The sequence below is a fragment of the Gambusia affinis genome, linkage group LG24 (assembly GCF_019740435.1).
Source record: "Gambusia affinis linkage group LG24, SWU_Gaff_1.0, whole genome shotgun sequence".
NCBI lineage: Eukaryota > Metazoa > Chordata > Actinopteri > Cyprinodontiformes > Poeciliidae > Gambusia > Gambusia affinis.
Window position 1 is genome coordinate 8,663,523 of NC_057891.1, and position 27,925 is coordinate 8,691,447.

Sequence of the window (27,925 nt, forward strand, 5' to 3'; positions counted from 1 at the left end):
CACATGGACAAAACGGCAACAGTTAAAATTTGGCAAATTTGATTAAATTGTTAAATCCTTATTGTTTGTATTTCACAAAATGATTCTAACTGCTTAACATCGCAGCATTTACTCTGGAGTGTAGGAAAGGATTTTCAGACCACTGATTCAGGAGGAGCCGTGCGGCTTATGGAAAATGCATCCAGATCTTTACCCAGTTGCAACTGCTGAGGGAGTCATAGCACTTGTTGTCCAGTCCACATCTGTTTTGTAGATCTGCAGAGGGATTATGACCCTGTCCCCGACAAGGCATTATAGGGGAGTATGGAGTATCTTGGACACTTATAGGTTATTCGGTCCTTGTTTAATTCAATTCAATAATACTTTATTCATCCCAAAGGAAAGCTAAATGTTGTCAAAACTCATATCATCCAAGTATCTTCAAAGACATAAGAATCTTTGTCTGGCTGTATGGTTAGAAAGATGGTTATAATTTCTGCCCATTATGATCTCTCTGGATCCATGGATCCTCCTTTTCAACTCCTCTGGGATTTGGGGTTGTAGTTCAGAAATTATTTGAGCTTTTGATATGCTAATAAGCTTCTCCCAATTGTAAAAACCCTACAGTAGCAGATCACAACAACTGTATGAAGTAAAAAAAAGAAAAGAAAAAAATCATTCCAATGGCACAAAATCCAAAATCAACACCTCAACAAAAAAAATTATGAACAAAAGTCTAGAAAAATAATAAATCAGAGCCAACCCAACAGAACTGCTTCAACATACTGCTACTATGAGCCGCTTTAATCTAGAAAGACTCTGAATGACCAAGCAAGAGCAAGAGTTGAGTCCACATTCAAAGGATAAAGTCAAGCTTGTTCCCAATGTGCACTGGGTTTCATCATGGCTGAAGGTGATGTATGTGTGATGTATGATCTGAGGGTGTAGTTGTGGAGAAGAGGGTTTCCGGTACTTTTTGCAAATCATGTTTTTCTGGTGGCATCATCAGGAAAAGTCCTGATGATGCCACCAGAAAAATATGACACTCAGCATGCACTGAATATCATCTAAGTGTGAAGCTAGGAGTCTGAAGTTCAAACGGGTTCAATCAGAGAAACATGGCATGCTGCCTCAAGCAGAAGAGCTCAACCATCTTGGTGTCTTGTTCACAACACGTAGGAGGACGGAGTGGGAGCTAGTTGAACTGGAGTCTTGTCTGTAGTAAACAGGCAGTTTCCGAGTCTAACAAGGAGTGATTTACTGCTCTGCCTAAATTCTGACCAATGACCATAAATTTTGGATCCTAACCAAAAGCAAACAAGCAGCTGAAAAGAGGTTCCTCTCTAGTTTTACCAGGCTCATCCAGAAGCTCTGGATAAGCTCGAAGAAGAGTTATTGCTTTTCCACATCAAAAGCAAGTAGTTAAGGTCATTTGGACATCTGAAGAGGCCCCTGGATAGATCCAGAACCATCCGGGAGAGACTATATAGCCCTATTGGCCTTAAAACACCAAACCCCATAAAGAGCTGGAGTATCACAGCTCTCTATGGAGCTGTGATACTCCATAAAGAGGATGTTTGGGTTTTCCTCTTAGAGATGGGATGGATAAATGGAAAGACCTTTCGCCAATATAATATTGTATATTTGGTGGCATTCCTCTTCTCAGCGATATCCTATAATATTGATTATTTTTTCTAATAGCTATTTTCTCCTCTCAAGCTTTAGTCGTAGTAGGCGTTTCTCTCATCCAGTCTAGGAGACGCTGAGCTCCCATTGCGCTGATCCATCTAATGTTTTAATACTACAGTCTCCCAGCTGAGATCAAACAAAGTCACCACCTCTCCTCTATTAGCCCCCTGTGATGACTGCCTGGAGCTTTGCTTATTAACAGCTTTCTTGCCTTTGCTTTCAGCTTTTTACCGGCACAAAAAGCTTCTTGTACCCACAAAGGAGTCCCATAAACTGGTTAGGGGGAAGTTTAAGCTGCAGTTTTAATCATCAGCAGCTCCTTTTACAATCGCCTAACACTGGACAGAACTACTGAAGCAGGAGATGTTTATTTAAATACAATCTTTTCCTTCCCTAGTAGTAATCCCATTTTAATCCAACTTCTTGACCTTAGTGATGGAAGTTGTTTCTCATTGTGCAATAGGTGCCTTGCATGCAAAATGAGTTTTCTTCTGCATGAAGCCTCTAGTACTCATTAAAAATGTCATAGTGAGTTTCCAATCTGGCCCTGGCTTAACAAGGGCAGAGAGCTTAACAAGGCTGAGGCTAACAGCAGGATTGGCCTCATTAGCAAAGGCTTCTGTGGCGACCTCTGATAAAGAGCATGCAGGCAGCAGGTAGTGGTGCACCGCCACCAAAAAAGAAATTCCTCTGGATGCCAGAAATTATTTTGCTTCCCATTGTATTACCTTTATGGCAAATTGAAAGAAGCAATTTGCTTAATATGAGATTAAGATTTAGTTATTATCACTACAATTATCATAGGGAACTGGTAAATACTAGCTTCTCAGACAGGGCTGAATTTCATCCCTATTAATTGGTTTTGGCCAAATTAATAAGGTTAAAATGTTGCCATATTAGAATCCTAACTAAGAAGAACCAGGTGCCTTCAAAAGATTTTATATGCATTTATTAAAAATGAAAAAGATATCGAGCATCAAGTGTTTTTCTTAGTATTGGCATCGAGACTCAAGCTTCAGATATATTAGAAATAATGTGTGTGAAGACGATATAATGGCTCTAAAGACACCACAGATTTCATGGCTCTTGGTAGGTTAGGCATCACTTAGGAGGAGACGTATAACATGTCTGACAGAGCACTAATTCTACTAACTCAACATTTCGTTCAGAATTTCCCTTCGGTCATGATCCAGTGGGTTTATGGACACAATGACATTAACCTGACGAGTTGCTTTGATTTCAACTGTACATGAATCGTCATATTTGAGCCTGATGTTCTCAAATTTTTTGCCTGAAATAAACAACAGATGTGGAATTAATGCAGCTGATGGTAATAAAACCCCTCAATTGTTTCCAGTACGCATCTCCTAAATCCGGTTATTGTTTTGGCAGGCTGGAGGACAGTGTTCCTTTCTGATACTGACACCACGCATTGCAACGCTGAGCTCGCGGCTATTGACTTCATGTCAGCAGGAAGGATCCACAGGGACTCATTTTTAAGATGGATCCTCACATCGCTGATCCCTGCGGTAGTGATGGACAGCGTTAACGTTGACGCACACATGCACGAGTATACACAAAGCTTGTAAACTTGACAGCGTTTTACCAGCAAAATGTTGCTAGGAAACGAGGAGGCAATTAACGTGATGTTCAGGAACTGCTTGCACCTTGGGAGCCTGTTTGTTGTCTGTGTGTGTGTGTGTGTGCATGTTTGCTATTACAAACATCAAAGTATCTGTCCCGGTGTCTTAAATGTTACAAGGATAAAACACTCCTTTTCTACCAGAAGTCACTTTTTACTTTTTACAACGTATGCCACAGTTTCATTTTTAAAGGCAAAGTTTAAAATGATTTATGTTGCTGTCCTCACAAGGTGCTTTTGGAGGCTCTCACCTTTAAAGAGGTTTGATTAAAGGCAGATGTCATTTATGACTAAATTTCCTTGTGGTCAATACTATCTGCCCTTTCATAAAGTACAATGCAATGTTTCCTAATTCTGTCACATTGAAACAAAAAGGTATTAAAATTTTATGTGAAAGGCCAAAAAAAAAAGTCTTAAGATTATACACAGAAGCAGCCAAGAGACCAATGGTTACTCTGGAGGAGCTACGGAAATCTATTGACATTTGTACTTCACAAATCTGACATTTATGGATGATTATCAAGAAATGAAAGAGTTGATTCCTGATAAGACACCCCCGTTTATACTAAAAACCTTGCAGAGGACAAAGTAAATAAGCAGAAGATTGTGTATTGATAAGTTAAATAAAAAATGGCCTAGATCTGAGGTCTGCTACTCCTTAATATGTCAGCAAGGAACGATGGTCAGAGTTGATGGGAATTTTCGTAATAAATACAGGGTAATACTAAAACAAAATAACTGTTGAAACAGCTAAAGACTCGTGACTGAGATAAGGTTCACCTTATTATGCTACAAAGTGAGAAAAAGCTGGAGGAGTAATTTTAATATAATCTCTTTAAAAAATAGTTACAATGGAAGAGACGTTCAAATCTTTTAACTTGCATGCTTTCCTCCTTATAGTCTTGTGATAACAGAGACAGATGATATAAGTTGGAAAATTGTCTGACCATAAAACTCTGCACATAACCAATCTGAGAGCATAGATGGGCAATTATCTAATAGTCCAATCTTGTGCTACTTTGAAGCTATCCTGGTTATTTTCTCTTTACAGTTTCTCTTTCTGCGTGGACTTTCCTCCATCCCTTTGGTGCTTGCTACATGCTCTCAGTTAGGTGGCAGTTGTGGGATTTTGCCACAATTAGCCTCTTCCCCTTTCAGTTTTGGCTCCTCGGGAGATTGGATGTCTCTGGAGTGATGGAAAGCTCAAACACCAACACTAAAATACCTCTTGCTGTGTGGAGTAGACTAAACAGTGAATTACCTGTGAGATCCTTCTTAGCATTATACTCACATTGTGCTTTGGTGGCCTTCGTCTGAACTGCACTGGAACCTTATAGTTGGTTCACTCAATTATGCATATTTTCTACAGTGTTTAAAGGCGACAACTGTTTCTTTTTCCCATGAAGGATAATGAAGACGAGTTGCTGGTTCAGCCCATCTTTTATTTCAGGGTCAATACTCCTTCACGAGAAACAAATTATGCACCACAGTTGCCAAAGCAATGTTGTCCAGCAGTCTGTAATAAGCAGCCTCGACAGGAAGTGCTAGAATATACTGGGGAAGCGTTCCCAAAGCAGGATTTAAAAGCTGCTTGTTATTTCCCATTGGCAGACCTACAGCAAAGCCTCGCTAAGGGGAAATGTGAGGATCTTTACCTAGATTCCTTGGAGGATTTCAATTTACCGTATTGGAAGGATAGGACAATTTTCTGGGGTGAAAGGGTGGTTAAAACCGTCAAGGTAATTTAAGACTTGAGCAGCTCTAAAGTGTGTCTTACATATCACACTATAAATTTGTCATAAAAAAATCTGCTATTTCCTTGTGTTTTCTCCAGAATTTGACTGGAACTTCAGCCAGGATCTGTCCTCCATCCTGGTGAAACAGGAGGAGCCTGAAATCAGCCAAAGGTTAGATCCTCAGCCTCTTGAAAGCCCGCCACTCATATTAAGCCCTGCCCCTCCCCGCACAGGGTCACCGTGGAAACGCACAGTAAGCATCCATCTGGTCAACATTTTCTGCCACTATATAAAAGAAAAATAATTCTTTGTTTAAAATGTTCATAAGTGCTTTTTGCTACTCTTGGGTGTTTGTGTTTATTTTAGGAGCGCCGTCTAGATGATGTGAAGTCAGTAGCTATAAAGGACGAACCCAGAGAAAATGGACAGTATCTCAGCCTGCCCAACGGTAATCAGAACAACTCAAATATAGATCAAACTAGATACTTATACACACACTTTATAATAAGACAACCTTTTTCCTCATCATTGTGTGACCTTAAACCAGGCTAGAATTAAATAACTTCAACAAAATCGGGCAAGCGGGACTTTAAAATAGGCAAATGCACACAACTACACATCATTTCCATAATAGCCAAACAATCAGAAATTAGTTCTTGGTTGTTGGTGAGAGGGTATGAAGAGAATAACTACTACCAAAAAATAAAATAAAAAACAGCCACAGACATCCAGAACAGAAAAACTCACTAAATGCACATCATGTGCCCCCCTTTAAAATGAATATATCACCCATGATTAGTCATCACCAAGCAGAAGCATTCATGCAACCCTTTCCTCTCTTTTAGATGATGCTCTCCAGCTCCCGCCCACCCCACCCAGCAGTAACCATGGCGACAGTGACGGCTCACTACCGCCGTCCTCCCCGCACCTCCCTCTCCCACCGTCCTCGCCCCAGCCACAACAGAGGCCAGGAGGTCGCGGGTCTTCCTCCTCTTCCTCGACAGCCATCTCCTCCTCGCCTCTCCTCACGGCACCACATGTGAGTTCAGTCACATCGTCTGCGCCCCGTTACGTCTCCGTCATTGTATAGGTGAAGAGTCACAACATCGGGTTGAGATTCGCTTCTGGGCTTCTGCCGATACGGAGCGTGCTCAATAAGTCTGTCTGTCTATTTTCCAACTCACTGGGCTGAATTTCTAAGATCAAATAAAACATATGTAGTGATTTAATGCCAGTAGACGTTCTTCGCCATGAGTGAGGCTGTAATAAAGGTTGGACATTTGAATTGCCCTATATATATAAAGGAACATTCGCTTTTGAAATGTTTACTATCTTTCTTGGCGGCATTATGCAGAAGCTGCAGGGCTCAGGGCCCCTCATGCTGACAGAGGAAGAGAAGAGGACCTTGGTAGCCGAGGGTTACCCTGTGCCAAACAAACTTCCCCTCACCAAGAGCGAGGAGAAAGCACTGAAGAGAGTTCGACGGAAGATTAAAAACAAGGTGAAATCTGAATTTTGGTGCTGAGTGAGCAGAAGGATGGGTGGGACAGAAATTTGTGGAAGTGTTGGGTGAGGAGAATGACTAGAATATCCCAGTAAGTAAGAGGAAGATGAGTGGGGTGTAAAAAGGGAGAGGGATAAAAGGGGGTGGTAGTGAACGATAAGAAGGACAACTCAAATATTAAAAGTGAGCGATGAGGGGGATGAAGAGAAGCTGTAATGAGTGGATTAAAAATGAGAATTGGGGAAAAGGAGAATGGAATGACGTTGGGAATAAAATGTGCAGTGAAGTGGGACAAGAAGGATGAGTGGGACTGAGTTGAATAGTTGGATGAGTGGGTTGCAGATAAAGAATGATGAAAATTGGGGGAGTAATAAATGCTATCAAGTATGATGGGAATAAAAAGAAAAAAATTACTCTAATTTAAAAAAAGGAAAGTAGACAAAAAAGGGTAGTTGTGACAAATGAAAAGTACGATATATGTGGGGAGAAGATAGTAATATTAAATGATAAAAAGAGATGGAAAATAAGAATGACAGATTACAAGGATGAGTGGGATGAGTAGTTGAATGAATGGTGGATGAAGGCTGATTATAAAAATATGTGGTAATGTTGGATTAAGGGAACAAAAAGGGTAGTTGTGAGAGATAAAAGGTAGTAGGGATTGGTGAATGAATGGCAAGATAAGGGGATAGACAGATGAGTGGGATGAGTGGGGATGACTCATGACTCAACACCTTTCATCTTGTTCAGACTTTTATAGCTTTTCTGCTGCAACTGAGGTAGAAAATTAAAAACATACTCTGTGTTTGTTTAGATTTCAGCTCAGGAGAGTCGGAGAAAGAAGAAAGAGTATGTGGAATGTCTGGAAAAGAAGTAAGACTTCCTTTTTTCCATGATTTTTTCCCTTTTAGTCCTCCTTTTTTTCATTATAGCTTACTCAAATTACATAATTTATAAATCATCCGCTATAGCTGTCTAGAAAAGTGAGGCCAGCCCTCTTGCATTTTACACCCAAAAACATCCTGAAAAGGTTTTCGTAGCCAATGAGGTTTCAGAGAAGTGAATTCATAAGCTTTCCTTCTGTCTTCAATCCAAAAGCCACTTTCTTTAGATATAGAGGTTTTCCCTCAGCTCACTTCACTCATGAACCTTTTTATATTTACAAGCATTTGCTTGCTCTTGATGAGGGGGGGAGGAAAAAAATCCAACCCAACCAAAGAGAGAGTGAGTTGTGTAATGCTAAAGTGAACTTGGCAGCGATCGCTCAGACAGGAGCCAGTTTTTGTATTTAGAGGTTTTCCCAGCTGCTGTAAAGTGGAGCGGAGTGAGAGGACTAAACTGCAGGCAACCTCAGGTTCTCCTGAGGTCAACAATGTTACTTTACTTCTACTTTGTGATTCATGAACAAAAGATAAAATATTAATCGGAACTTCCCAACGCAAATTTGTTACTCTGGCCAGGAGTAATGATGGCCAGACTCCAGTAACTTGCTGAACACATGGCCCAGATTCACTCAATCTCCTGTCATGGAAAATAACTGAAAATATGGATCTGATTTTATTACCCCTTCATCACAATATGGAACAATAATAACACTGAACAGTTGAAGCAGATGGTTGCAAAATGTCTTATTAATCCCATCAGAATAAACATGGTTTGAATCACGCTTTTCTCAATCAGTTCAACTCTATTATCCTGCTACAGTAGTTTCTTTTTGCGAGCTCTTTAGCAAAAAAAAAAAAAAAAACAAACAAAAAACTAATTACCAGATGAAATCTGAGCGGATGCATCAAACTAGGCATGGGAGATAAGGATTAGAAAGTGTAAGAGATGAATTTAGGTTGATAATTCTGATCAATAGGATTAGAACGAGACTGCACCAAAGAGGCGATCAGGAAAAAAGGGAGTAAGGAGAGATTCACGATTCTGTCAAGACTTGCTTAGGCCCATACTAATGTCCATTTGCAAATGCATATCAGTTAAATTATATTTTTAAACTCCAGAATTCAGTTTTCAGATATTAGAATATGACATAAGGCCAATAATCCAAAGAATTTTTCAAACTGAAAACCACAAAATAAAGTTTTTTTTACGGCTGCCAATCAATTAAAACTATTTAATCACGATTATTCACAAAAATGTTTTTAATGTACTGTAGCAGAATATTTTTTATGTTTCTATTATTCTTAAAAGCATTGGGATGGACAAATATGTTTCTTTTATGCAAATGTATGTTTACTGTAATTGCAATGTCAAATTTGACAAATATTATCAAGACTATTTCACAGAAACATTTCTAAGTTTAAAATGTTCTGCATTCTCTGATAAATTTGTTAGAAAAACTCTTATGCATACACAAGAGAACTGCATTTTATTGATCAAGGGAACCGATTTAGCAGGGATTAAAGCAAAGAAACAAAGAAAGTGCAGGGAATGAAATGCCATAATGTGCAACTAAATACAGAACTATGTGCTGTTGGAATTAGGCTTATGTTTTCACATGTTGAATTTGTTTGATACAAACCCCTAAAGAATTAAAAGGTCAGATTTTACCTGTCACACCTTTAAGAGTGCTGCAGAAAAAAAAGACTTCACTGATTTTTTTACAATCCGGAAACAAATATTTCTTGGTATTGGAGAAAGGAAATTCTGTGTTCTGCTGATTGATTTCAGCACTTTTTGAAATAAGGAAGATTATTACAGCTGATGCTACACTGAACAGATATCTTAAGCACAAGGATTTCAATCCAAATTGTTCATCCACACTTACATAATGCTCTTTACTCTAATTAAAATGATTTGGGCTCAAGTATTTGCAGAATTATTCGTGTATTTGTTGGAAAGTTCAAATTTAAACTTTATTCCTGCTTATTGAAAGTCTTGCAGCAATTTTTGTTCCCCTTTTGGGATAACTACAGCGCTAATAAATGATTGCATCCTTTAGGGTGACACCAAACAAATACATGTGCAGAGATATTACAATAATCTGTCTGCGTGTCCATCAGGGTGGAGAATTACACGTCAGAAAACAGCGACCTGTGGAGAAAAGTAGAAAACCTGGAGACTGCCAACAGGTGAGCTTTTACACACTTTGGCTTGCAGATATCACCGCAATTTATCAAGAGGCGTCTGTGTGCTCCAAACAACTGTGACATGGTTTATCCATTTATGTAATGATGTTTGGATTATCATCAGCAACTGTGTGGCAGATAAAACAGGAGCTGGATGATGTTTTGCTCGAGGGATGCAACAACTACACCTCGCTCTGTGGGTTCTCCGTGTTTATCACGTTTGTGATGGTGAAAGAATCCTGGCAGAACAGCACAATACAGGATATTCCAGAGAAACAGAAAACAACCAAAACAAATAAGAGGATAACAAGAAAGTTTGGTAACTTAAAATAAAAGCAAAAGAGGACACTTTTGACCATAAACGGTCAAATTGAACGGTAAAATATGACGAGAGAAGGGTAAAATATTCATACAGGTAGGGGTTAAGGTTTCCCACAGTATCAGACTTCCTCTACGCGTAAGCTGCTTCTCTGCATAATCATCCTGTGTTTTGTGCAAATCACACGTGGAGTGCTTGTTGCTGTAAAGCTCAAGTTTGGTCTCGTCTGATTTCCTTTTCATTTCTGTTCTGATACAGATCTTAAATCTCATTCATAATGGTCTTAAAAATCCTTAAATGTGAGGTGGTCAATGCTGCAGAAAACCTGCATTATAGTCTCAGTAGAGTTCAGCAAACCCAAAACATTTACGTTTTTGATAGTGGGACTGAAAAAGCTCTTTTTCTACACTTCCAAAACAATCGTTACCATATAGATAACATCTAATCATTTTTAAGGGGACTAGGTGGAGATACTTTTCACTGCAAGTTTGTAAATTTGAGCTCCGGAGATTTTGTTTAACCTCCTCCTCTGAATTTGGTGATTGCTTACAGACATTTTCTGGTTCAATAAATATCTCCCCACATTTACTTTACTTTTCAAAGAAATAGGGCTCGTTTCCACGGTGTTTCTATGCACCAGGCAAACACAAAGTCATGGATTACTTACTGAAGTTTCTAAGACACTTCAAATGCATCAGATAGGTTCATGTAATAGGAATCAGGGCTTTGTAGATCATTTCAGATTTTATATTGAGAATGTGACTACAAGATATAAAAGAGTGTAAACTCAAATTGAGCTCAGATGTGCTAAACCAGCCTCTGCTGTGTCCTCTGTTATTATAACGATATGAAACCAGTCTACTTTTATCCTGGAGTGGGTGGTTAGTTGGGTGGGTGGGTGTGGAGGAGGTAGAGGGTCTGTCTCTCTCTGTCTGAACGCCGACTCTGTCATTAAAGCAGCTTTCATCATGGAAGGTACCCCCCACAGCCTCAGCCTCTTCCCACTATACACACTGATGAATATGTTTAACAACCACACGGTGGAACAATGAGCTGGCACAAAGCGAGGAAACATGAGTCAGCACGCTCACTCTCATTAAAATCCAAACAGTGTGCAGCTCTAAAAAGAGGGTCTAAATGAGCAAGCCTGATTCAAGCTAAAAACGTCCCAAAATGCACCCATTAGTGGTCATTTTCCTCCCATGTGCAATTTCTTAGGAAAGTGCTGCACGTCAACTCTGGGTGCCGCCTCTTCAACAGCGACAAAGAGAATGTGGTGATTTCTCTATGAATCAAAAATGAAAGTTATTGTTTGTGTCTAGGACTGGGAAAAGATCGAGAAAAGTTCAGGAAATGTGCGGTGTAGCCTAGCACCGAGAGCTGAAACCAACCTAGGTAAACCAAAATTTGAGGTTGCCAAAGAAAGATTTACATCATAGAGCTGGATATTTACTTCAAGAAGCAATAACGTTAGCTGTAACTCACAATGAAAGGACTTCAAAGTCCATTAAATCTGAGCTGCATGTTACAGCTGACAATATGAAAATGGCATGTTTTAAATTTTGTCTCATTGTTTCAATTTTACACCTGAGTGAGTGCTTTGATTTCCTTTTTTTTAAGTATTTAAAGTCATGTAATCCGGTTCTCTGTCTCCACCTAGTGGTTGAAGTGCGTCCTCACAGCTATGGATGATTGATACCATCAGAGCCCTGCTCTCCAGATCCATGCTCTCATGTCCTTTAGCTTAAAATAAAATAGACTCAAATTTACTACACAGACATAGCTATGACAAAAAAGAACAAGTAGAACTTTCTATATAAAATTTCCTTTCTTACTACTTGTTTTCTATCCCTTTATGTCTGTTTTATACCCAGGTCTCTTCTACAGCAGCTGCAGAAGCTTCAGTCTCTGATTTCAGGGAAAGTCATCCCCCGTTCATGTAAAATGGCCTCAACTCAAACAGGAACGTGCCTCATGGTAAATGTTATTGCTGTTAACAAGTGTTTAACCAGTGTTATCTTCCTCAGATAACCCGAGTAATTAATAAAAAAGCAAAAACAAAAGAAATCGGCAAGGGGATAGATACTTATCTTAATTTTATCTTAGTACAGGGTAAAACACTACACTAGTTAGCAAATAATTTGGTTGCAAATAGAGTCAGGTCTGATTAAGTTTTACTCATTATTTCTTAATGTAGGAGTTTTGGTTCTGTTTCTACGCAGATGATGGCGCTGTGTTTCGTCCTGGTGTTGGGCTCCTTCTCCCCTTGTCTCTCTCCTCTGTCTTTTTTCTCTCACTCCTCCTCTTTATCCTCATCATCCTCTCACTCCCCACCTTCTTCTCTTCCTTCACCATCAGCGGACCTCTACACGACCAGTCAGGGTAGGTAGATAAACATGCTCAACCGTTTCAGTCTACAGTCCTGCCAGAGGCCACCAAGATAAACTCCCAAAGCAGCATAGTGTCTCTACCGAATTTACATCCAGTTAAAGTCCCAACAGCATTTAGCAAATTCCACATTTATGTTTGCGACGATTGTACAAAAAAAGGCTGGTTGTAAAGTAGAAGGTCTCTAATGGTTGCTATGGTTACAGGATGGCAAATATTATCATAAGTACCAGTTTGTGATATTTGCTTGTGACCTTTGGAGCAAAGGTTACATTACAATCCAACACAATCCCACAATCTAACAAAACAAACAAAAAACCAAGACAAAATTGACATTTTTAAAAGAGTAAGACACAATGATTAATCTTTTAAATACAACCTGGAATTGAACTACTCTCAAATTACACACCACATATTCAGGAGGCTACAAAGTAACAAAGGGCCCTCTTTCTTTCTTAATCATACTTTCAAATTCTCTTTAGAAAATCAAATTATAATATCTAAAAAGATTTTGACATTATTTTAAAATTGCATTTTAAAAAACAACATACATTTACTAATTGTAAATATTTAAAGAATAATTTGACTAGTTTTATATTCAACTTAGAGATTAAAGTTTTGAAGAAGTTTAATTAAAGCAAATAAGGATTTCCTGGTCCACAGGCAACTCAGAATTACTACTGTATTACATTCTATATCATGGCAGAGCAAATATGAACAAAACATTCACACTGTGATGATTTATAAGCGCTTAAATTAACTGCTTATAAAGAAATTATGCTAATTTAATTTAAGAGCGCGTTATATACCCCGAACGGTCTTATTTTGAAGGTCTAAAGGAAGTTGGCTCGGTGTTTTCGCCAATGTTACAATGACAATGTTGGCGAAAAATAGGACTTCTGTTTATTTTATAGCTTATATTAGTTAGGAAAGCAATTCTCACTTCCTAATTAGAATTAGACCGTCAGTGAATACTCACAGCTCAAGCTAGCAACAAATTCAACAGAGAAACAGTAACCGGAAGCTACCTTGTCATTAGCTGGTAGGCGGCTGGAGGCTGAAGTGTCGTTTCTTCTGAGTTGAGCGAGGACAAAACACCTTCCTTGGCCGAATATAAAGTCTAAAACACACATTTATATATGTAAATATATATATATGCATTACTTTGTGCTATTTGGAGGTTGACAATTTACCTTAACGGGTTTCTCCTTCTCGTCTGTTTCGACGCACCTGAGATGATGCGTTTAAGGGACTATTAGAAATAGGAATATTTAAAAGCGTTGTAAGCGAATGGTATGGAAGCGGATTAGGAACGATGACAAAGAATAATACAAAAAATAGTTTAATCTCAGAATTCTGATTTGTTTTTCAAAAATGTTATAATTCTGACATTAAAGTCCCAATTCTGAAATGTTTATTCTCAGAATTCTGACTTTTTTATTCAAATTATTAAGGAAAATGTCCCAATATTAGAGTAAAACAGGGTAAATAAATAAGTATATCCTTCTCCATTCAGCCTATTTTGTCTTTCTTTATCACACAAAATACATTAAAATTCATTAAAAGGGTTTAAATGGGAAATATAATGGGTTTATCAACTATATGCGGATGTTTTAGAGGTCAAAGGTAACCCTCAGATTAAACTGCAGTGTGTTTGTGTGTTGCAGTCCGCTCCCGCAGCCTGCTCTTCTACGATGAACAGGCTCCCCTGGAGGAAAGTTTGGTACCGTCAGAAGGAGAGAGGCTGCAGTCAGAGATCCACTCTCACATTCAGACCCGTCGGCATACAGCCGACGCCCACAGCAACCAGACAACCGGGCCCAAATTAGACCAAAGGTACAAACAAATCCCAAAAGCTGCAGTGATTCCACACAGGCTCCGTTTCAGGTCTTAAACTACTTCTGCTTCTTCTTCCTTCTCCTCAGAGATGCCAAACCAGGCGGAGTCTCAAAGGTTTTCTGACTCTTTTATCCTCTTCCTGCTCGAAGCGCTCCACCCGCTGGTTCCAAACCAGCGACCATCCTCCTGTTCCCACATCGCTCCGGCTACAAATCAGCCCAGCTTCAACACCCACGTCAAGCACCCTTCATCTTTCTGTTGTACTTGAACACTCTGGATAGAAACATCAACTTTATTGTTGTTTTAATGCACTAAAAGTCTAATTTAAAGTAAGCAACTCATTTCACTGAATCAGTTTACCTACAAGATGCCTAGCAAAAATACTTCTCCACATTTTGGCACATTATTGTTTTATATGATAGGCCAGCACAAAGTCAATCTTTCCTATCTGATTTTATTTATTAATTTTTTTTAAGTAAAATATTCAGTTAAAAAAACTTAAGCCTCAAAATCCCATTTTCAAGAAGAATTAAGCATAAACAGTAAAGTCTGAAAGATTTTAACCTTCAAAGTAATGTTTATGGTTTTCAGAGCTTTCACTTTAAGACATCACCTAATGAGAAAGGGCTCATTGTTCACTTATATTAGTCATCAATAATGATTCGATGCTTGATTTTTAAAATTGCAGATAGCATTCAAATTTCAGCTCAAAAAAGATCATTTAGACACAATAAAATAAACAGAACAATCGGCTAAAGTCTAGAAGTAACCAGGTTTATTTACCTAATGCTTCAGATATTGAAGCCGTGCCATTTTAAAGTGCCTTCCTTGTTCTGCGGTCCAGTATGGCCCATTTGACCGCACATAACAACTATCTCTGAAAAAGATGTTTAAAATGCCTTAAAATAAGTCACTGCCATGGCAAACCCAATTAGCCTTCCTAAGTGGCACGTACTCTTGTCTTTCTCATTTTGAAGTGTCTAAGAGAAACTAGCGACTCCATCATGTCATATTTATTCATACCCAGGGTAACAGGAAGCCCAGGATTATTAAATAAAACATTATTTCATATGTAGATCATCTTAAAAAAGTTTAAATGTACTGAAGAATAAAATTTGGGATTTTTTTCTGAATAATAAAATGTATTTATTTTAAGGCTTTTTGCACGTCTACCAGAGGTGCCAGTAAGTGTGGAGAACTGCACCATGCATTTGTTAAAAGGTCCTAGCATTTTTTTTAGATTTTCAAAATAAAACACAAAATATAGGTTATTTCTGCAACTTTATCATTCAATAAGCTTTTTTTTTTTTTTACTTCTAATTCTGACCAAATGTTTACTTTTTTTTTCTTAGATTTTGGTATTTCTGGGAAGGCGTGTTCTTTTCTTTCATAAAACGGGGCCGTTCTGAGGCTAAGAAGCATCACATAAAAGTTTTTTTTTTTTATATAAATTGTATATGTAATATATTTGCAGCATCAAAAAAATGCATATTTAATTTATGCGGAAAAAAAAAATACATGTACTGATTTTTTTAAGTTAGTTTATCTTATTGTTTTTTAAATAATAAAAAAAAAATACAAAAAGAAAACTTTTAATATATTACGAGCATCGAAAAATTAGCATATTTATTTTATGCAAAATAAAAAAGGAGATGATTTGGCATTTCACAAGAGGTGAAGTTTCGTGGCGTAAAACTGCTGTCGCATGAATTGGATGATTCGGAATTTAAAAAATGATTCTTTTCTACATTTCTAACTTTTATTTCTTGGCCACAAATTAAAAAAAAAAAGTAAAAAACAAAAAGAAAAAAATAGATGACCAATTATCATGCAGCAGCAGTGTTTGTTGTATTTATTGATTGCTTGTAGAAAGTGTGTAAATATTGAAGAAGCATTCCAGGAGAAAAAGCACCACTAGTTTCAGTTTGATTGAATCTGAAGATTTCATCACCACTATCTATAACACAATGCTGTTCTGAAAACCCCAAACAAGTCATTTTATTCCAAAAGTTGTGTATAACGCATTTCACTTCATCACGGGTTTCCTCCTTTCTTTTCTTCCATCTAGTTCATTTGATTTTGTCTCCATTTTGTCATTGGAAATGAATAGAAACGCATTATGTGACTGCAGCCAGATCCACTCTCTCTTTCTCTTTCTCTCTCTTATTTGTCTGGGACCAAATACCAAATGTACATAATTAATAACAACTTCCAGCGTAGTTGTTGTAAATAGTGGGCCTTGTTTTTGTACTGTCATAATCCCAGATTTTAGCCTGTGGAAGGTCCTGTGGGGAGGAAAACAAAAGGGGGTGAGGGGCATCAAAATAAAATAAATGATGATTTGGGGGTTGGGGAGTCAATTTGTAATTAACTGAGATGACACGGCAACTACACACAGTTTGATTAGTCCTAAATCTCCAGGAGGCGATTGATTATTGCAAAGTTACCTGAATGTCCTGAGAAAGCAGTCAGGAGCCTCTAGGGGGCGCCAGCCTGTTTGAAATGTGTTTGGATGTGTTGTTGTCTCTGTTTGTTGTATAGCGTCCTGCATGTTCCTCCATATATATACATATCTATATCTATGTTATCGTAGTGTAGTCCGTAGAGTAGAAATGAGCAAAATATTAAAAATCTGCATCAGCAACTCTGTGCCTGTGGACTTCATTCCTCTCTGTGTCTAACGCAAAAGGATTGTTGAGAGATCCATCCATCATTTGTCTGTTTTCCATCCATTCATCCATCATCCATCCATCCATCCATCATCCATCCATGTTGTCTACTTACCATCCACCCAATCATTCATCCATCTATCCATTGAGCCATGCATTCAATCATTGATCCACCTCTTCCATCAGTCTTTTTCTGGTCTCTGTCCTCTGTGGAGTCTCTAGCTGAAGTGTTTCAGTATGATGTGTTTCCGGAGCTCTTCCGCCTCGCTGTCCCGGTCCTCCAGCGACTGCTCAGGGCCCTTGGGTTGCTCCAGTGGCTCTGTCCTCTCCAGAGTCCAGGCGTCCAGGCCGGAATGCAGGGAGGCATTGTGCAGAACGCAGCAGGCCAGGAGGATGGACGAGCTCCTCTCAGGAGAATACTGCTCATGATGGAGAGAAACCTTATTTGTCATTTTGCTAACACAGGAATATAGAGGCTTTATTAAAGTCATACCTGCAGGTTCCCTTTGATGCCGTCTAAACATCTGAATCTGGTCTGAATGGCCCTGAAAGTTCTGTCCACTATCTCATGCGTGACGGTGTGGGCCAGGTTGTACTGAAACTCTGCAGCGGTTTCTGGGTTCTCCACTGGTGTCATCAGCCACTTCTTCAAAGGATAACGTCCATCGCCTTTCAAAGAGCAAACCCGCATTACCATCGGACCTCTGAACGTCAAACGTGCGACTGCTCCCGAGAGCGCGCCTCACCCAGCAGCCAGCCCTCCTCGTTGTCCTGCAGCTGTTTGGAAATGGCTGACCTCTGCAGTATCCTGGTGTCCTGCAGGCCGCCGGGCCACGTTTCAGCGCTCAGTAAAAGCCCCCGGGCGTTACAGACCAGCTGGCAGGCTATAGAGTGAAAGCCCTTCTTGTTCACGTAAGAGGAGGCGTCGCTGTTCGGGGCTTTGATGGCCACCTGGAAGGGTTAAGACAAATTTCCTCCTACTTTATTCTGAATTTTGCACTGAGTGAAAACCTAGCTTCTTCACCAATTTTATTTTTATGTTTGAGGGTGTCAGTTTCGCTGTTTTCATCATCTGTTATCAAAATTTCAAGAAATAAAGGCTTGAAATATTTCACTCTCTGTGTAGTGAATCTATATAATATGCGGGTTCCAATTTCAGAAATGAGAAATAGAACAAAAATAAATAATTTTCATACTGTAAATTTTTTTGATGCGTCTGTATATTGAGGATAACTAAACATAGCTTACTGAGGTAGCTGAATAGAAAAGGCAAATCACACTTAAACCGTTCAAAAACTTTCTCTCCTGCTGCTTTAAAGTTATTCCTTACTTTGTGCCCATCTTTTCCTTAAGACATAATTTTCCGGGCATTGCTAAAAAAAGTGAAGGTGAGAGATTTTGTGTTTTGATCTAACCTGAACACAGTCGAGAACGCCCAGGACTGCTGGAAATCCTGCCACCCTCTGAAACTCCTGGAAGGAGTACTCTCTGTTGGACGGGTCTCTGTTTGAACAGCATGTATTATTTTAAGGTTTCCCATAAAGGCGGTGAGCATTAAATCAAAGTGTAACATATGTACTTATTGAAAGTGATGAACTGTGGAGCTTTCTCCACCAGAGCTTTAGTCACATTGGTCACACATCTGGACATGGACGCCTGGCTGATCCCTATTATATCCCCCATGGACGTCTGGAATGACCCAGATGTATAGAAGCCCAACGCTGCCAACACCTGAACCTCAGGACTGATTGCTCTGGATCTCAGGGTTCTCCTGGAAAGAGTCTGCCGAATGGAAATTACGTGCAATATGGAACTGCAAACATCACTTCTTTTTAAGATGCAAAGTAATGATTATCAAGTGCGCACCTCTCTGAGTAATTCCACCAGATACAGGATGAAGTCTCTTGGAAACCCAAAGTTTGAGAGGAGAACGCTGTTTGAAACGGTGTCCAGGTCAAAGCGCTCCAGAGTCTTATGGCCTCGCCCGTGCAGAAGAAGGTCGCAGTCTAAGATGGCTATGGGGATGGCCATGCTGAGGGAACAGAAGAAGAAGAAACACCGTGCAGAAAATCTTAATTTTGTGCCAAATGAAATATTTTTGTGAAACATTGAAGAGTCACTTTCAGTTTTCCTGCAGAAGATATTAGTTTCAAGCGTTTGTGTTGCCATGCACTAACAGGTTACAAGGAAAGACAAAAAAAAAAAAAAAAAAAAAAAAACACACACAAAAAAAACACCTAACAATAATAAGTAAAATGAAAAGAAAAATGTATTTTTATAATTGAAATAAAAATGTCAAAAGGACAACATATGACACAGATAAAGCCAAAACATAACTTTTTTGGGCAAAATGCAAAAAGCTGTGTGAGGCAGTAAAGTAACACCGCACTGGTATCTTCGTCACACTGACCACAATGAAACACGGTGGTGGTAACAGCATGCTGTGGGGCTGCTTTTCTTCAGCAGACATAGGGAAGCGGAAATCTTTTGTTGAAAGGTGGAAATTACTTGAGACTGGACAGGAGGCTCACGTTCCAGCATAATAATGAAGCTAAACATGGTTTAAACACATGCGTTAGAATGTCCTAGTTAAAGTCCAAACATAAATTCTGATGAAAATCTGTGACAAAACTTGAATGTTGATGTTCATAGATGTTTTCCATTCAAACTGACAGAGCTTGATCCATTTCGAAAAGAAGAAATAGTCAAACATTAGGTCTCTAAACATGTCTTTGAGTTAAGACATAACTCAAAACCCTTGCAAACTGAACACCAGGCATATTTTTTCTTCTACTTTACAATTATGCACTACTTTGTCTGGTCTATCACAAAAAATCCCAATAAAATCCAGCGAAGCTTGTGGCTCTAATGTGACAAAATGTGAAGTTCAAAGAGTGTGAATCCTTTTACAGATCCTGTGTCTGGGTTAGCTACTTCTCTTCAAGATGCTCCATTAAGGCTTTTACGTGATTCTCCATTGCTAAATACGCTTTAAATGTATGCATTATGCATATGCATTCATTTAGGTACAATACAGCATGAACATCGTGATATGTACATTTTAAACAGGCAAAGAAAAGCTATGTTAAGCATAAAGAGGCACATACACACAAGTGCCAAGCCAATTTTCTATCTAGTTTTTAGCTAGCTTCGTTCCACCGGGTCTAATCTCAGCTCAATATGGTCCGTCTAACAACTCTGCAGACTCGGCGAAACTAGGTGACGTCAAACCAACCTCTAAGCCTTTTCAATAACTTAAAAAAACATAGTTTACCTTCAGATAAGCTAGCATCTGGCAACCAAAATAAGCCAAAGGAAACTTCATTTGCGGTATCCAATCGCAGATTCGACACAGCAATTTTAGTATTTATTTATATATAAATGTTTACTAGTTCACGAAATGTGTCCTCAGAGGATTCATAGAGTAACTGTATGTTTCAGCTGTTCAAGTGAATAAATATTATAGAAGAAAGACGTCGCGAAAGTGCGAGTTGGAGATCGCTGCTACATAAACACGTCGACATGGAGAAGATAAACAGAAAAGTGGCACAGCAGCTGCTGACGTTATGTGTGTCCGAAAATGGCCTATGAATGTTTATAGAAAATACTAATTCTGTTAAGTGTTTAAGCTAATGTCTATTATATTGAACGCCCATCGATAAGGAAACGGCTAATGTAAGTTTTAGTGTTTTGTAAAGCTATCGTTATTCAGCCAGTCAGCTAGCATTAGCAACACGCTAACGCTGGTGTAGCAGTGACTCACTGTTCTGTCAGGAAAACAAGCAGTAGTTATTCCAGAAATCCTCCTGCTATGTTTTCGTTTTTCATATAACAGACGCTGTAGATGATAAAATGTTGCAGTCAGTCTATGTAATATGATTGACCTCCATATTTAAACAGGTTAATTTCTAATCAGCGTGGAGGCCCCATTTGTTTTCCAGAACTAGTGATTGTGTAAGGTTTAAAAGCTGCCTTTGTTGACAACGGATGTCGCTGTTATGTCAAACATTTTCTCTCTACATTCATTTTATTCAGAAATACAATAAATTAGTACGCAGCAAAATCAGATTTAAGTCAAAATTGTTTATGTAGGTCAAACTTTGCTTTGGTTTGTGCTCAACATTTTTAGTTGCGTTTTACAGCAAAAAGCTACGTTTTGCACCTAATTAAGTTATTCTGATAATTCTTATGATTAAGCATGATGAGCATAGAATAAAAAGTGGAAAATCCAAAATGGTTATGCATTTAATTATCTGTGCATCTACTTTTGTGTATTTAAAATGTACTATATTTGTAATTACATAATTTGCTGTTTTACTGTGAACATTCTATTAATTTAGATTGGAATATTTTATGCTTTTATTTTTGCTCTTATTTGACACTTAGTTGTAAAGTTTATGGGTTCTGTAAAGGTCTTTGTGTTTTCTGAAAAGATAAAGATTGCTTTATGACTTACTTTGCACATTAGTTTTAGGTGTTTCACATTCTTATACATTTATATAAATAAATATAGTTTTTTAATGAATGATTTAGAAAGATTTCCTAATAGATTGTGTCTCCTGTGATCCGCAGGGTCGTGACAACATGGACGGTGACCTGAGTCCACAGGATAAGAAAGACTTGGACAAGTTCATCAAGTTTTTTGCCTTAAAGGTCAGAGGGCAGCCTAAGGCTTGCATTTATGTTGTATCAAAAGGCTTTTTCACTTGATCCAAAAGTTTTCCAGATTTTTTTTATTATCCATTTAGACCTCCACATCCCTGTTTTCAGCAACTTCCTCCCGATTCATTCCCACACCACTGTTTGTTTTTATCTGTAGACTGTTCAGGTGATCGTTCAAGCTCGCCTGGGGGAGAAGATCTGCACTCGCTCGTCTTCGTCACCCACTGGCTCAGACTGGGTAAAACTAAAGCTCCGTTTAATTTTTTTTTAATTCATTTTATATCTCTACCTTGTTGGTCTTCTGATGTGAAGCATTTTGTCCCCCTGTTCCTCGTTCTGTATAGTTTAATTTGGCCATCAAAGACATCCCAGAGGTCACTCATGAGGCCAAGAAGGCGCTGGCCGGCCAACTTCCAGGCATCGGCCGATCCATGTGTGTGGAGATCTCCCTAAAGACCTCAGAGGTAGAACTCATAAAGTCACTTTAGTTTTAGCTCCTCATAACCAAGGAGAGTTTTTGTTGCTAAATTGATATTTTTTGTCTCCATCTTCATTGCTTAGGGAGACTCCATGGAGTTAGAGACTTGGTGCCTGGAGATGAATGAGAAGTAAGCAGCGTTCAGATTCAGCGTTCAGATTCAGCGTAGCGACCGTTTCACGTTTAACCTGTGTGATTTCTGGCTCTCCTGCAGGTGCGATAAGGACATTAAAGTGTCGTACACGGTCTATAACCGGCTGTCTGTCCTCCTAAAATCTCTACTGGCCATCACCAGAGTGACTCCCGCCTATAAGCTGTCCAGGAAGCAGGGCCACGACTACGTCATATTATACAGGTGTCCTGATCGGTGCTGACGCCGATCTCTTGAATTCAGCCACATAAAGTTAAGATATCCATCTAAATGCTGTCTCCTGTGTAGGATCTACTTTGGGGAAGTCCAGCTGGGTGGATTAGGAGAAGGTAACTTCAGTTCTGGTCTGTGTGGCGTCTGTTTAATGTGCGATTGTCCTTGGTCTGTCATTCAATCTGTCCGTCCATCCATCTATTTTTTGTGCATCCGCCAATGACTATGTACTATTACTATTTATGGTTTCACCCGTCCCTTTATTTTTTTTCATTCATTTGTCTATCCATCTATCTCTTTGTCCTTCATCAATTAATCTATTTGAAAATGTGAAATTTCTTAAGTTCTGGATTATTTTTCTTTTTTTTTTAATCAAGGTTTCCAAACGGTGCGCGTCGGTGTTGTCGGCACCCCGGTCGGCACGGTAACGCTGTCATGTGCCTACCGCACCAACCTGGCGTTCATGTCCAGCAGGTAACCAGCACATTCCCACTGCAGCTCAGTCTGTCCTTCCTTCCTTCAGCTCAGCAGGCTCACGATGGTCTGGATTTCCTCTGCAGGCAGTTCGAACGGTCGGCTCCCATCATGGGAATCATTGTGGATCACTTTGTGGACGCGCCCTGCGGCAATCAGCGTCCAATCACAATGGGGCAGCCCTGCAACTTCAGGTAGACCTTCACGGTTCCTTTTTTTTTTTTTAACTCATCCTCTAGCTTTCTGTGCTTCAACAAAACAACTTCCTTCCTATGCGTCTTCAGAGCCCCGGATGAGGATGACGGCGGAGGGTTTGCTGGAGTTCAGGACTCTCAGGAGGTCTGTACCACCTCCTTCTCCACCTCCCCTCCCTCTCAGGTGAGCCCACACTCCTCTCTCTCTCTGTCTGTCAATTCTCACTCTTGATTATCATTTCACTCTCTTCTCTCGTCCGTTTTCTTTAACTTTTGTTGTTCATGTGGACTCAGTGTGTCTGCACTCTGAGTCCGTCCCCTTCCAAACTGTCCAAGCCCCTCCCGCTGGACAGTCTCCAGCTCCCATTGGCTCCAGGACTTGTCACTCACAATGTGAGTCTTTAGTGGTGTTTGATGGTGTGTTATTGTGTGAGAAGCGCTGCAGCTCACCCGCCAGACTTCACCTCTCTAGTTTTGTGTTCATCACAACCTTCTCCATCAGTTGACCTCTGGAATCCTTGCAGCTAGCTTCTAGCAGAGTTTGCATTCCTGTAGCTTGTTTGTTGTGGTTCGTTGTCACTTGTAGCAACGTAGTTAACTCATAATGCTTGACACACACCTTCTCATATCCCTTCAGCACCAACAGGAACCTTAGTGTTTGCTACTTGGTTATTATTTCCTGTTTTTTTTGTTGTTTTTTTTCTGTCTCTGCAGCTCTATGCTTCCAGGTTGACCTACCAGCCTGCACCTGCAGGAGGAGCTGCTGAGTTCAACATAAACCAGGTAGGTAGCCGTATTCATGCACACACTGATGTTTACTCAGGGAAATAATAAAGTTAAAGAGGTATGAAAACTTAAGCTAGGAGTTTTCCAACATCCTTGAGTCATAAGTATTAAGATTAAAAGACATTTTGATCAAATTTTGGAAACGCCAAACTTAAGCAAAACTCAATGACGTTCTCTCTTCCAGGTTAAAGAAGGGGGGAACATTCTGGTTCTGGCTCAGCCTCAGCCTCCTCATGGAGCCGATGTCCATCTGACTGTAGAAAACGCTCCAAACACACCGAGCAGCAGGTAAGTTCTTCACACCAGGATCTTCAGTTCAATTTGGAAAATATTGATAAGAGAACTCTTACGGCGTCGTCTGACAGTGGCGATGAAGACGGCCTACTGCAGAGCGGTGAGGGAAGAAGGGACGATGGGAGGAGCGTCTCTCCCTCTGACCCAGTGGAGTCCCTCAGCGCGTTCACAAGGAAGGTTGGGGCTTTTGTGAATAAACCCAACACTCAGGTAATTAATGTGTCTCCTCTCACCATCCTCTCCATGAAAGTTGGTAAAAATAAGTTGTTTTTTTTTGTTTGTGTAGCTAACAGCTGCCAGTCTGGACCTCCCATTCGCTGCATTTGCTCCTCGTGGCCTGGACTCTGAGGAGAACGACCCCATGGTGATTTTATCTGGTTTTTAAACGTACCTCAGCGTTTTGTCTCATGCGTCCTGCTGCTGGAAGGTGACCGCGTGTGTTTTTGCGTTCAGGTGCGTCCTCCGGACTCTCCTCCCTCGCAGTCGCCCCTGCAGGCCAGCCTTCACTCTCAGGGCTCGGACGGATCGGGACCGCAGGACGACTTCGTCATGGTCGACTTTGTGAGTGGTTTCTGACTTCAAGACTATCGGCGTAAAACACACAAACCACTGAGAGAGTGACCATTTTTAAATAAATATGTTTGTTTTTTTTCTCACTGGAATCCCATTTTTTTAATATTTATTTGGTACTACAGATGTAACATTAAAGGAGAAAGATGCTAATCATGGTCTTGATTTTTTCTTTTTTAATTAAATTTTTTTTTAAATCTGTACCTGTGTGCAGCGTCCAGCTTTCTCTAAAGACGACCTTTTGCCGATGGATCTGGGCACTTTCTATCGAGAGTTTCAAAACCCTCCACAGCTGGCCAGCCTCTCGCTGCACACCAGCTCCCAGTCGATGGCTGACGACCTGGTAAACGCGCCCTCTCCCCTTTTGTTTTGTCCAATGGCGTATTGGGGCCATTGTAGATTGTAAGGAAAAAACCAAGGAAAAAATAAGTTTATTTCTACCAAAATGCTGGAAATTTCTAGAGAAAAAAATAACTTGTGAATTTGAGTTTGGAAAAAAAAAAAAAAAAACACTGACATTTTTTTGATTAATCTCAGAAATTAAACGAAAGAAAAAAAAAATCTGAAAATTTGAGTGTGACGTCAACAGTTTGCTAGTTAAATTCCCAAATTTTGAGGAATCTAACTTTCTAGAAACAAATGTTGAAATTTGTGTTTGACAAATTTTGAAATTTTTGTTTGAAACGCCGAAAGTTTCTAGAAAAAAACACAATTTTGAGATCCCAGAAATTTTCTTGGAAAAGTCGAAAATTTAGCTTTTGTAACTCAGTTTTGTTTTTTTTGTTTTTTTTTAGAAAATCTCAGATTAGTCTCAAAATGTTGTTTATTTTTTAGCAAACTTCACTTTTGAAGCTCAAAAAATTCCACCTTTCTTTTTCTCGAAAATTTCAGAGATAAACCTCTTTCTTCTAACTACAATGGCCCTAATACGCCATCATAATTTTGCGCTACATTTTTAGTTAAAGAACATTTAACAAAGGACTGATGTGAGCTGGTTCGTTTGCAGGACTCTCTGCCGGAGAAACTGCGTGTGTATGAGAAGAACATTGACGAATTTGACGCGTTTGTGGACATGCTTCAGTAGGACGAATGAAGGAAAAGTCAACTTGCGACTAAAAGCTGAATTACTCAGAAGGGGGGGAGGTCTCTCTGTGTGTCGTGTGAGAATTACTCAGAATACATCATGTTTAAAGCTGTTTGTGTCTGAAAACTTCTTACCTGTTCACTTATAGTCTGCTTCACTGTAAATACTGTAATATCTGGTGACACTTGCTCACTTACCATTGCTGTCTGGTGGCTGCGATCAAACTGACAGCTTTAATTTATGTGTTGCATAATTCTGCTCTTGTAGTCAAACAATCATGGGGCAGCCATGCAAATCCAGACAGGTTCTGCTAGTAATGCCCTCATTATAAATCTTTTCTCCCTTTCTCTTAACCTGTAAATGTAAAAAAAAAAAAAAAAAAAAGATTTTTAACATGTCTAAAAAGGGTTTTTTTTTTTGCACATAACCCTGCAGAGCATTGTCTCACTCTATTTTTCTTGGAAGTGAAAAGACTCATTGGTTGTGCAAAGCTTGGCGTTCCCAGCTGGCCTGGGGATTTAAACGACCGCTGTGAATTGTACCAGATGATCCCAGACACATTTAACAGTGAAGAAGCTGCAGTTTCTCTGTCAGCAGAGCCCACAGTGTCAGACTTGCAGCCAGAAAGCCCAACCCGTTGACTCAGAGTTGGAAATAAACACTCAACATCACAGGTACCCTTGAAACAGCTCAAACATAACCTCCCTGAAGCTCCGATTGACCCCAGGCTGGTTGTGTTGGGACTAAATTAAGAACCGTTCCGACACATTAATGTATATTGTGTGAAATATGTAAAAAGGATAAGGAATTCCCAGCTATCCACAGCATTCATGGTCGAGATGGTCGAAAGCTTTAATTTAAAGCATTCTGTTGAAATAGATATCCTAATAAAGCATGGCTGCTCCGTCTACTGTGTGTCTTTTCTTCGGTTTTCGCTCGAAATAAACTTAAATCCTTTTCTAATTAAACAATGGATGATCACTACACAGGGGTAAAGCTACCATTTCATACCAGACAAACAAAATTGCATTAACATTTCTGAAGTAACTTGAACTCCCGTAGTAAACGTAGCATGTTTCTGTTTTTGTTTTTAAATCTATGCATACAAATTAAAAAGATTACATAAAATCTCTGGAAACTGTATTCATAATTCAGGATCATTTTACATAGTAAATACTGTGAAACTTGTGTTTTTAAGGTTATGTGTAAATTTAAGCTACATGACCAATAAAATACTTGTTTCCTTCCACCTAACTTTCCAGCAATACAATTTTCTCTCTTATGAACTGTGACTCTATAGGCTTATTTACTGCGTTTTTTTTATTAATCCCCCCCAAATACTCTTAGCCTGTTATTGATCATTTTTGCTTTTTAGGTTAAATCTATTCACAATGAAACGGAATTATTACATAAAAATGAAATAGAAAATACTATTTGCTTGGAGGTGCTGAGACTCCTCCATAATGAGCTATAGCACCACCTAGCGTCGGTGCTATAGCGTGCTAGCTTAGCGTAATACATCTTTAACGCTAAGCTAGTTAATGTTTTAACTAGCTTTACAGTGTTTGAAGAACAAAACGCTGTCTGTGCTGAACCCTCTTGTTAAGAAAGTGATGGAAAGATGACCAAGTTGTTCTTTCGCCAGGTGTCTATGAAATAGGCTAATTGACCTTCAGCTAATGCTCCAACAGCAGGTAAAGCTAGCAACAAGTGAAACGGTAGTTGCAAGTTAACTTACTTAACATTAGCTGGTAGATGGCTTCTAAGTGTAGTGAGAATAAAATAATTTCTGAAAACATTTCTTGACCAAAAAAAAAAAGTGCCAAACTATGCCATATCCAATTTTCACAAAGTTTTGAAGTCAAATAATCTTCGCTTTACTTCCACTCCAGGTTCGTTTTGACGTGTCTGACATGACGCATTCAAGGGGTAATTAAAAAATCCGTATTTAAAAAAGTAAGCGAATACAGTTAATTTTGTTTTGAAACAATACTCAATACTTTCACATTTTAATTTAAATCTGTAAGAGTTTTAAATTATTTTTGCTTAGCTCTGGTTGACCCTTAAACCCTGAAATATTAACGCCCACTGTTAGGCCAATACCATTTCTATTTTTATTATTTAGTAAAATTAAAAAATTTCGAGTAAACATTTCAGGTACTCGTAAGCTCAAGGTTCCAAAA

General features: G+C 39.2%; 3 protein-coding genes across 9 annotated transcripts in view; 2 read left to right on the forward strand and 1 right to left on the reverse strand.

The window, feature by feature from the left end:
* The window catches only part of creb3l1 (cAMP responsive element binding protein 3-like 1), a 28,795-nt gene extending 14,400 nt beyond the window's left edge, over window positions 1-14,395 (forward strand). For both annotated transcript variants that reach the window (XM_044109211.1, XM_044109210.1), the window contains 10 exons: window positions 5,145-5,299; window positions 5,413-5,494; window positions 5,892-6,085; window positions 6,401-6,547; window positions 7,365-7,423; window positions 9,556-9,624; window positions 11,815-11,917; window positions 12,163-12,322; window positions 13,996-14,164; window positions 14,254-14,395. In XM_044109211.1, the coding sequence (XP_043965146.1) occupies window positions 5,145-5,299; window positions 5,413-5,494; window positions 5,892-6,085; window positions 6,401-6,547; window positions 7,365-7,423; window positions 9,556-9,624; window positions 11,815-11,917; window positions 12,163-12,322; window positions 13,996-14,164; window positions 14,254-14,290 (1,175 nt within the window). In that variant the 3' untranslated portion in view covers window positions 14,291-14,395. The remainder of the gene's footprint in view (window positions 1-5,144; window positions 5,300-5,412; window positions 5,495-5,891; window positions 6,086-6,400; window positions 6,548-7,364; window positions 7,424-9,555; window positions 9,625-11,814; window positions 11,918-12,162; window positions 12,323-13,995; window positions 14,165-14,253) is intronic.
* harbi1 (harbinger transposase derived 1) lies at window positions 14,266-27,736 on the reverse strand. 5 transcript variants are annotated; one of them, XM_044109219.1, is made up of 7 exons: window positions 19,247-19,487; window positions 18,703-18,868; window positions 18,416-18,618; window positions 18,252-18,339; window positions 17,583-17,787; window positions 17,330-17,505; window positions 14,266-17,255 (listed from the first exon to the last, which is right to left on the reverse strand). In XM_044109219.1, exons 1-7 carry the CDS (start codon window positions 19,393-19,395, stop codon window positions 17,055-17,057), a joined length of 1,188 nt encoding a protein of 395 aa, XP_043965154.1. In that variant the 5' UTR covers window positions 19,396-19,487; the 3' UTR covers window positions 14,266-17,054. The 5 variants fall into 5 exon arrangements, with proteins under 5 accessions (XP_043965154.1, XP_043965157.1, XP_043965156.1 ...); XM_044109222.1 differs by lacking the exon at window positions 19,247-19,487 and adding an exon at window positions 27,481-27,736 and having other exon boundaries at window positions 14,274-17,255; XM_044109221.1 differs by lacking the exon at window positions 19,247-19,487 and adding an exon at window positions 24,480-24,556 and having other exon boundaries at window positions 14,274-17,255.
* Window positions 20,334-26,650, forward strand: atg13 (ATG13 autophagy related 13 homolog (S. cerevisiae)). 2 transcript variants are annotated; one of them, XM_044109204.1, is made up of 18 exons: window positions 20,335-20,511; window positions 21,409-21,489; window positions 21,656-21,736; window positions 21,843-21,962; window positions 22,060-22,106; window positions 22,191-22,331; window positions 22,416-22,456; window positions 22,718-22,814; window positions 22,901-23,008; window positions 23,099-23,192; window positions 23,303-23,401; window positions 23,723-23,791; window positions 23,979-24,082; window positions 24,160-24,298; window positions 24,375-24,452; window positions 24,542-24,649; window positions 24,873-25,001; window positions 25,665-26,650. In XM_044109204.1, the coding sequence occupies exons 2-18, from the start codon at window positions 21,421-21,423 to the stop codon at window positions 25,740-25,742; spliced, it is 1,602 nt and encodes a 533-aa protein (XP_043965139.1). In that variant the 5' UTR covers window positions 20,335-20,511; window positions 21,409-21,420; the 3' UTR covers window positions 25,743-26,650. The 2 variants fall into 2 exon arrangements, with proteins under 2 accessions (XP_043965140.1, XP_043965139.1); XM_044109205.1 differs by lacking the exon at window positions 23,303-23,401 and having other exon boundaries at window positions 20,334-20,511.
* Window positions 27,737-27,925: the final 189 nt, after the last annotated feature.

What these genes read in the sequence shown, in the direction of transcription:
- harbi1 (XM_044109219.1), bottom strand. Translation starts at nt 19,395, where the DNA reads ATGTTTAGCTTCATTATTATGCTGGAACGTGAGCCTCCTGTCCAGTCT. An exon ending in CACCACCGTGTTTCATTGTG is followed by an intron (nt 18,869 to 19,246) that starts GTCAGTGTGACG and finishes CTGTTCCCTCAG; the next exon opens with CATGGCCATCCCCATAGCCA. An exon ending in GCATCAAAGGGAACCTGCAG is followed by an intron (nt 17,256 to 17,329) that starts GTATGACTTTAA and finishes CATCATGAGCAG; the next exon opens with TATTCTCCTGAGAGGAGCTC.
- atg13 (XM_044109204.1), top strand. Translation starts at nt 21,421, where the DNA reads ATGGACGGTGACCTGAGTCCACAGGATAAGAAAGACTTGGACAAGTTC. An exon ending in CCAAACACACCGAGCAGCAG is followed by an intron (nt 24,083 to 24,159) that starts GTAAGTTCTTCA and finishes GTCGTCTGACAG; the next exon opens with TGGCGATGAAGACGGCCTAC. An exon ending in CTGAGGAGAACGACCCCATG is followed by an intron (nt 24,453 to 24,541) that starts GTGATTTTATCT and finishes TTTTGCGTTCAG; the next exon opens with GTGCGTCCTCCGGACTCTCC.